The 9,388-nt window shown below is 40.6% G+C and overlaps 1 protein-coding gene and 1 long non-coding RNA gene across 2 annotated transcripts; one reads left to right on the plus strand and one right to left on the minus strand.

Annotated features, from left to right (window-relative positions):
- Positions 1-48: 48 nt before the first annotated feature.
- Positions 49-5,945, minus strand: PP2D1 (protein phosphatase 2C like domain containing 1; the record flags this gene model as incomplete). The annotated part of the gene is made up of 2 exons (XM_082479147.1): positions 49-1,379; positions 4,925-5,945. 2 exons carry the CDS (start codon positions 5,943-5,945, stop codon positions 136-138), a joined length of 2,265 nt encoding a protein of 754 aa, XP_082335273.1. The 3' UTR covers positions 49-135.
- Positions 2,025-5,897, plus strand: LOC309668676. Its single transcript, XR_014268865.1, has 3 exons — positions 2,025-2,919; positions 5,305-5,412; positions 5,810-5,897. It is a non-coding gene; the product is annotated as an uncharacterized lncRNA (long non-coding RNA).
- Positions 5,946-9,388: the final 3,443 nt, after the last annotated feature.

A 9,388-nucleotide genomic window follows, 5' to 3' on the forward strand; every position in this document is an offset into this window, starting at 1 on the left:
GCACAGTTCTAGTCAAAATGTCTGATTTACTGTGTGGGTCAGCATTTAAGATGTTTATAAGTAAATACATGACACAGCTAAACATAAGCTTGTACTGTATGTACCGTGGCATTCCAGTTATCCTATGATAAATTTTTAAATGTTGAGGTAATTGGGTATTTTATCGCATCCATTTAGAAGTACAATCAAAACAGTAATATTGTCTCTTGAACCTGCAGCTAGTGCAATCTTTACCAGTTGTTCACTAATGTAGCTTGCTGCGTTGTCGTAGAGTGTCTCAGAGGTGACTCTGCCTCCTCCTGCAGATTGTGATTTGCAACTGGACAAGTATGTTTTTGTGTCATCTTCCCACTGTGGTGGTTGGGAACCTACTGGTGACAGACTCTTTAGCAGTTCTTGACCAGCGTAACTTGCAAGTTTGCCACAAAATATCTTGGAGTCCATGTTTTCTGCCAGTCGTGGACCTGAGTCACAATTAGATAGGCACGCTTTTATGTCTTTTGGGGGCTGTTTTGTGTTTTTAGACCCTATTGCCAGTACATCCTTTTGCGGCTGTTTATGAGTGCAAGTTGGACCTGTTGCACCAGAAGTGTCACTGTCTGTTTCTTCTTGCACTGCAGTCTGTAGTTGAAAACGGTTACATAGATAAACTTTCCTGTCCTCAAACTGTTTTGGTTCTTCAGAGCCACCTTGTGTGCTGGAATCTGACTGGTTTATCTCTCTATTCTGTGAACTTACTTCATTGTTACTGAAAAGAGACAGTCCTGGATCAGCTTGATTTTTGTGGTCATCAGTTTCCTTAGGAACTCCATCTTCACTTTGTGAATAGTTCCCCCTAGAATGTTTTGGCTTATTTTGTTTCAGGTTGCCTTTTGAGTCAGTGAGAAAAATGTCTTTATTGGAATACAGTATCTCTATTCCATCTTGCAGATCTTTAATAGCCTTTGTGTCATTTAAGTTGTCTTCAGTGAGAGGCATCAAATACTGACACTTTAATGGAGAAGTTCCATTTTGTTGAACGCATTCATACCTTCTCAAATAATGAGTGAATGTTGTTAGAGTTAATGCAAGTACTTCATTGTAATCTAAAACCTCCCAAAGCCCATTAGAAGCTAAAATAAGAAACTGACATGTATCATCGATAGGGACGGATATGGTATGAGGTACAGGTATAACAGATCTTTTCAGTACAGGATCTCCGTGATGGCCAAGACCCCTTGTAGTTCTCAGGTAGCCCTCTACTAATCCATCTGGTTCCTTAGTGCTGATGTTTCCACCATTCTGAAGTATGCGTTTTCTCTCGCTTACATTAGAAGTGCTGTGCTCTTTTGAGAGGCAGTGACTCTTTCCGTTTTTACATAAGACTGCGTGTGCATTACCTAAAATTGAAATAAGATAGTATTTTAAATTATAGCATCCTGATTTTTTTTTTTTGTAAGATACTGCTGTTATGTTAACAGCCTTTCGCTAAGAACTGGGAAAAAAATTGAGGTCATAGTTCAATTATCTACTGCCACAGGCAACAATATGTCCATCAGTGAATCTGCTTCTATTTTACTGCAAAGTCTTCTGTGTTTTTTTTTTTCTCCCTCCGATTATTCAGAAGACTGTTCTAGAACCTTATTCTTCTGACTCCAACTAAACTCTTATGAAGAGTCTTAAGTGACATTTCATTCAGCTTAAAGTGCAGTCTGATAGAAATATTGCACCTTGAATGTTCTTTAGGCAAGAGTGCATATTTTTCTCAAATAACTCTCCTACAGAAAAAAGTGTGCTTTCAAAATATTATGGCTGAATGAACTCATAAAGAAGTTTCAGGTTCAGACTATTTTTGTCAGTATAAAATTTATAGTACCTGAGAATAAATTGGACATCCTATAGAATTTACAGTTCACTGTACTAACATGATGCCTTAAATCTCTTCCTTGATTAAGGGACCCAAGGGAGCAAGAGTTCTCACAGTCAGCATGAGAAGTCGTGGACTAACTTCTTTCCTTTAACAGGAATAGGTGCTTTACCTTTCCCTCAACACTTCTGAAATCTGCAGGGTGAGAATGAAAAATGTTAGCAATTGCAACACTACACGTGACTAGTCTTTTCAGACTTGACTGCAGAGTCTAAAGGAAAGCAGCCCTGAAACAAAGTGATGTATTGTTTGAGATCCTCTGTGGCTATGCTGATCTGGGAGATGACCATTTTTTGTGTTAGGGAGCTGATTGGTCTGCTCCCATGTGTTGGCAGAAGGGCAAAAGCGATGTCTTACAGCAGGAACTTGAGTGGGATGGTAGCTTTCAAGACACGGCAGTGTGTTCATTTATATTGTATTTTTAATATCGTCTGGCTAGACTAGGGCACAGATCTCTGAAAAGCGTTTATAAGTAGACACTGCTTATACAGTAGTTGTGTTTCTTGGGCAGTACAGGCAGTGTCTAGTGTAGGAGACAGCTAAGTGTAGTCTGTGTGAAGGCAGATTTCTCTAGAAGGTGATTCGGAATATCAAACTGAAGGGGACACCTTTTTTATAGATTGCGGAATGTAGATGCCTTAAGTTACACTGTGTGAATTTTTCCCTATGTTTGCTCCCTCCTCCTGATTTCCATGGAGAGCTGGAAGATTGACTGAAATTTCCTTTGAACCCTTGGAGTAAGACCACCGGCTGTAAGCCTAACAAAGGGCATAATATAACCCATGTGGAACAATTTCACTGCAAGAAAGAGTAAAATCTAGTTGCTTTTGGATGCAAGTCTCTTGCCTGCAAGCCAGAGACAGGGCAAAAGAATCGACAAAAACTAGCTGACCTATCAATGTGGGACTAAATGAAGAAGACAAAGCTGGCCAATGCCACCATCTCCTGCTCCACATGTCTGACCATCCTCTTCAGTTGCTTACCTGGTGCTGAAGGAACATGTCTATACTGCTGTAAGAACACATTTCTGGGGGGAAAAGCGAAGCTTGATGTTGTGCAAATCTTTGATGTGATACATTTGGTGGAAAATTAAGTGTATTAGATTAAATAAATGTGCATTTAGAAGTGGTTCAAAAATGTGGACTTTAATCATAAAAGACTTCAAGTATCTTTGATCAACTTCAAGCCTTAACTCATTATCAGAGCTTGAGTTTACAGTATCTTTAATTGCAGCCAGCATAAAACCTCATCTGGGAGGGAAGGATGGAGGCAGGTAACTAGAATGAGAAAACTTAGGTTGGATGAATTCTCTACCAAATTTTTTACCTTCAATCCTACTTCTCAAGCTCATTGTAATAAAAGTGGGTTTCTTCCCCAGTAAGGTGAAAACAATGTGTTTGTTAGCTCTGAAAACACTACAGCTTTTGTGTGAGTTACTCCTGTATTCCATTAAAGGCGTGACTGCGTCTCCTGCACGAATATCTGAGCTAGTGCTAAGCTACTAATTTTGATACCAGTAACAGTAAAGTTCTGGTAGCTGCAAAAATGCTTGTTGGAGGTAGAGAAAGTACGGATATAGCAACAAGCATTGGAAGAATAGAGGAGAGGAAAGGGAGGGGGTAGACCAGAGTTATTTCCGTGTCAGTACACGTTCAAGTTGGTTTATAGTGTTCCCCAGAATGGCAGAGGATTATTGTTAAGCAAAAATACTTTTTTTTTTTTTTTTTTTTTTTTTTTTTAAATCTGGGATCAATTTTTCCAAATGTGGAATATGTTTTTGGGTTGGTTTTTGGTGGTTTGTTATGTTCTTTTTTTGGGGGGGGGAGGGGGAGGGGGGGGGGGAGGAGTGTTGCGTCCCGAAGAAATGAAGTCTCTCAAATGGTTTTCCCTTTTCCTACTGATCTTTTGACCCTCTTGATTCATTTCAGTCAAATCTTGTAGGAAGTCTTACAAGTTTTGTGAATACGCTCATCTGAGGAGGAAAGAGTGCTCCTGTTGATGGAGAGCTGCACTGTTGGCAGATTCCTTACTAATGCTAGGGAGGGTGATAGAAAAGTATTAAGAGTGCTGGGTATGTGCTTCAAGCAGAGACTGGAAGACAGCGAAGAAAATAGCTGTAGACACAAACCCGTTTGAAACTATTCACCCAGCAGCTTTTTTTATATAATTCTGCTTGTGTACTTTATGGGAAAACAAGCGTGTTGGCTTGTAATCTTAGAGCTGTCTTACCTACACAGGAGAACTTAACTGGTAACAAAAATCACCAAGAGGGAAGAAGTGATGACTAGAGTCGCTAAAAACTGCAAGAGCTTTGTCTAGTGTTGCCTGCAGCAGGGCTGGGTAGAGATGCGTTAGGAATGTATCGCTGTTTCTGATTGTAATTAATAACTGATTTTTCTGCACTAGAAAGGCAAAGCAGAGTTTTCCTTCATAAGGAAACAGGTCTGAATAGATCTTCCATAACAACAGTAAATAATGACAGGTTCCTATTTCAGAAATTGATAATTAGATGATCCCCAGAGATCTTGTGTTCAGTTTGCTGGTAGCAAAATGTGGTGGCACTTACTCTCTTTGTTAATTTGTTTCACTGAGACTATCTTAGGCATGTTTCATCGACACAAGGGATTTATCAGATCTAAAACCAGAAGATTTATGGTTGTCTGCCCGAAAATGATGACACCTTAAACTTCTTGATTAAAAAAATAAATAAATAAATTGTCCTTACTGCTCTTACAGAGATCTGCTATGCATTGTGTATTATGGAATGTTTCTTAACTGTGTCTTTTGCATTAGTAAATTTACTGCTTTAATTCAAATATCATATTGAAGGTACTTATTAGCGAAGCTTAATACTTACTGCCTGATACCAATAATGTTTCCTTCACAGCGTCAAGTTAAAGCAATTGCAAGTTTTTATCTCCAAATATCTACTGCCCACAAATCTCCAGATTAGCTTATTTTTTTCTCTTTTCATTGGGCGGAGAAAAAAAAAAAAGTCCTGGTGTGGAATGTACATACCTATATTAGCAATGTGCAGTAACCCCACAGCACCTTTGGCTGTCTTGGTTGATGGACCGTGTGTGTTGTTTTCAGAACGTTTTTCTCCTTCCTCAGTGCTGTCTGTCTCTTCACTGGGGATTCTTTCCACCAAACAGGTAACTGCTGAACAGCCGCTCCAGCGAACTTTAGAAACCTCATTCCTTCCTAGTCGTAAAAGTCTGTCCATTCTCCAAAAGGACTTGGCGTACGCTTTGTGAATCCATTCGCAAGCGTTGGTCCCGTCAGTCTTAGCGTTGCCTGGTTTGTCGGAGAAAATCCTCTCTTTTTCCCTGTAATCTGCCTTGATTACTGTGGCAAAAGAATCTAGAATTCGCTGTTCGTCCTTGCTCTTCTTGTAGGAGGAATCCGTTTGAGCAAGCTGGTCGAGAAATAGAAGCGGAAGCTCTGCCGCAACTGTTTCTGCAGCTGTCGCACCATGAGAGCCATCAACTAACCCCAGAAAGCAGGTATCTGCCCTATTTCCATAGTTGTCGAGCACAATAAATCTGTCTTCCATGTCTGCCTGCCACGTGGAATTTTTATCTTGGCAAATCGATAATGCTTTTATTAAAGGATTATTTACTTTCTTAAAAGTACTAGGATTGTTAAAATTAGCAAGATCACAATATGATGTAGGAGTGTTGTTATCCATAAGGAGCTCAAATGAGTAATCAATCTTCTGCCTGTGTATCTCCGAATATTTAGGAATCTTGGTCAGTTTTGAAATTAGCGTCTGTCTCTGAGCTAAAAGTGTTTTGTTGTCAATCTTTCTTTGTGGGCTATCAAAGCCCAGCAAAGTTAGGGCTTTGTGGGCTTTTTTATGATAAAGAAGGTGGTATGGATATATTGTTTGTTGACACGCAGAGCAAAAAATCGAAATGCGCTTGGAATCATCGCTCTGAGGTGCAGTTGTGGCCTTCTCCAGCTGAGCTTCCTCATCTCTGGAGTGTCCAAAATCAGGTGGGTTTGTTTTGTCTTGTGACATTTCCTCCCATGTCATTCTATAAAGGAGCTGAACATGTTAAGAGTTTTCTTGTTTTCGTATTTAAATATTTTAATATTAGGTAACACTCCATTTACCTAAGCTTTGTTCTCACTCTTATAAAGTCCGAATTGCATCATTGTGTAGTAATGTGTACGGGGTCAAGAAAGTGGGAAAACCCGTGTGAGATTTATATGAAAGTTGTAACTAGTAACTGTGTTAAAAATCAGTAATACAGCAAATTCAAGAAGTGAGAAGTTTGGAAATACAGAATTTATGACACAGTTTAGATTAGTCTTGTACCTAGTGAGGGCTCAGTGGTCTGCTCCTTGTGAATCAATGCATAGCCCTGTGCCTTCGCACTGTTAGAACTGTAAATATGAAGTAGTTCCTCATCAGCTTTTCTGTATCTGTTCATCGCTTTCCAGACATTGTAGCGAAGTGCAATTCCTACTTTAAAAAGGAAAAAAAAAAAAAAAAGGCATATTCAAAATTAAGATTAAAAAAATCTGCCAGTCTTGCATGGGAGGGGCCGGAGGCATTGTGTACGTCTTTAATCAAATCTCACTGTCGTTACCATCAGTTTTAGTTATGAGGCCTTTAGGAGTTAGCGGGGAAAAAAAATTACTTTATACCATTGTGTTTAGGCACATAGAAGATAAATTGCACTTCTGTGGACAATATTCTATTGTTTTTTTCTCGCTGACGAGAGCGAGATTTTGCAATGTTCGTATTCCTTTAATGTAGGATGGATTTCGAGTGTGTCATTTTTTAAATCAAGAAAGTGTAAGGAAGAACAAAAGTGTTATCGAACAGGCCAAGCAGTGTTTGAGCTTTTAGTTCTGTGAGAGACACACCTGAGCAGCTCCTTGAGCTGCAAGACCTGCGGGCAGCATCAGGGGCCCTCTGTATTCACCAGCCACCAGCATGGAAGGAGAGATAAGCTCTGCAACAGAGCTTGCCGAAGAGCGAGGAGGCTGAAAACGTGGAATCGTGACCAGGTACTGCAAGGACCTGATCAGCACAAGCCTCTCTTGCCCGTTCCCCAGCCAAAGAGAATCTCTTCCCTCCTAACCCCACGTGCCTCCTTTCTCCCATATCACCTCCTTGCTCCAGTCTCTCCTCATTCTTGTTCCTTCATGCTGTCTTACCTCCTGAGTCCTGGGACGCTCCGCAGGCCTGCACGTACCTTCTCTTGGATACCTACTTCCAAATCCCACTCCTACTGCTAGTGATGGGCACGTAAAAACACCTTCAGTCTTCTCCCATTATTAGCATATGAAGAGTGGTTGAAGGAGCTGGGACTGTTTAGTTTGAGGAGGAGGAGGTTGAGGGGAGACCTCATCACTCTCTACAACTATTTGAAAGGACACTGTAGAGAGGTTGGTGCTGGTCTCTTCTCACAGGTAATTAGTGACAGAACAAGAGGGAATGGCTTCAAGCTCCAACAGGGTAGGTTTAGACTGAACATAAGGAAAGAATTTTTCACAAAAAGGTTGGTCGGGCATTGGAATAGACTGCCCAGGGAGGTGGTTGAGTCACCATCCCTGGATGTGTTTAAGAGGCATTTAGATGTGGTGTTGGGGGATATGGTGTAGGGGAGAACTTTGTAGAGTAGGGTAGATGGTTGGACTCGATGATCCCAAGGGTCTCTTCCAACCTAGACAATTCTATGATTCTATGACTGCTGAGAGCCAGGAGCACATAGGAGACTATTGGTATGTGGATCTAGCACCTGGTGCTCCAAACCCGAGAGTCAGAGCTGTGGAGCAAGTCCCGATGAGGCCAGGCAGTGCAGAGGGCACTGCCTGAATTCGGCACCTCGGCACCGGCATGCCTCCGCTCGGCACCGGCTAACTGATGCTGCTTTTTAAATACTGCAACTTGCTCTGATTTGGGTAAACTCACAAGAGCGACAAAAAGTGCACCGCTGATGCCATCTCAGCCAAATTTCCAAGGCCCTAGTTTAAAAGCTGACAATCTTAAGAGCTTCTCTATAAAATAGTTGTGAGATTTTTGGTTTAATACAAGTAAAACTAACATATTTCTCAAATCATATTCTCAGAAACGGCTAAATCGTATTACCTGGAACTTTTTCAAATTATTCTGCTTCAGGCTTGAAAAATTTCGGTGTGAACAGTTAATATCTGTCAAAGTGTTAAGGTACTGAAAACACGAGGTGACCCTATTGGTAGCAGCACTAATAATCCTGCCTATAATTTGAAATGGGTAAGAAAACACATATATAACATACGGAGGAAATAGCAATATTGCTTAGGCAGCAGATGAAATTAAAATTGTTCGAATGGCTGCTGTGTCCTATAAAGGGGTGTGCAGCTAAGCCTTACAGCTGCTTGCGTAACATCCTCTCCCCCTAAATCAGCACGTAACATACATGTATGGACACTGTAATAACACAAAATCCTGACACCATGTGAGAAGCTCAGCTTGCCAGCCTATACCTCATCTGTCCACTAAGTATGAAAACATAGTTTTTGTTTATTAAGTTAATTAAGTTTTGTTTATCTAGTATTTGTGTGTGTATGGATAAGAAATATCAGACAAAAAATGCATATATTATAGGTTTTTATTGTATTCTCTCTTCTGAGTTTTCTGACTTTCTGTGACCGTTGTTAACTGCTGTTAATCCATCACCAAGGCAAACAGCGATGGTTTAGCAGCAGTAATATCCCACAGCATCATTACGAGAGCAGCCTTTGCTAATTTCATCCTGCTCCAACCTCATCCACTTTCTGGGACTCGCTCTTTAAACTTCATACAGTCGCACCTTAAAGTAATTATTTTGCAACTGTTGCCTCTTACAGGATTTCAGTTAGGAAGTACATTTTCTTCCCTCTCATTATTTCTGTCCACCAGCTCTGGGTGGTGGACAGAAATTAAAAAAAAAAAAAAAATCATTTCCATGATTTGTGTTTCAAGACATACACTTTTTTTCCCTGCGGTGACAGTTGTTTCACAAAATTCCTTCAACTGTTTGAAAATTACAGGAGCATTACAAGACAAAGCCCCAACCTCCTCCAGCTCCAGTTAATCTTAATGTCTTAAAGAATCAAGTCCCTCCGATTAGCTGAGGTAGATTTTCTTTTTAAAATTTTATAATTGATCCCTTCAGTAGAGGGTGGCAGCAGGACTTAAAAAAAAAAAAAAAAACCAAACCCTTATGACACCGCAGTATACCTTGTCCTGGCACAGGCGACCTTGTGGGTGACTACAGCTCTCAATCTGCTGTAGGACCAGTTTATGAGAAAGTCCACCTCTCCACAAGAGGTGAGCATCAGCCTCTCCTAGAAATGCTGCACCACTTCAGTGGGGCAAGATAAGGAGGCACGTGATTTAAACAGCAGGGAAAGATACGCGTGTGCAGATCCCTTTTCCTTTATTCTGCATAGTTTGAACTCGAGACTGGGGGATGGCATAGGCCTTTTCACTGCTGTCATCCT

The sequence above is a fragment of the Vanellus vanellus genome (genome assembly GCF_965231255.1).
Source record: "Vanellus vanellus genome assembly, chromosome: 2".
NCBI classification, from domain to species: domain Eukaryota; kingdom Metazoa; phylum Chordata; class Aves; order Charadriiformes; family Charadriidae; genus Vanellus; species Vanellus vanellus.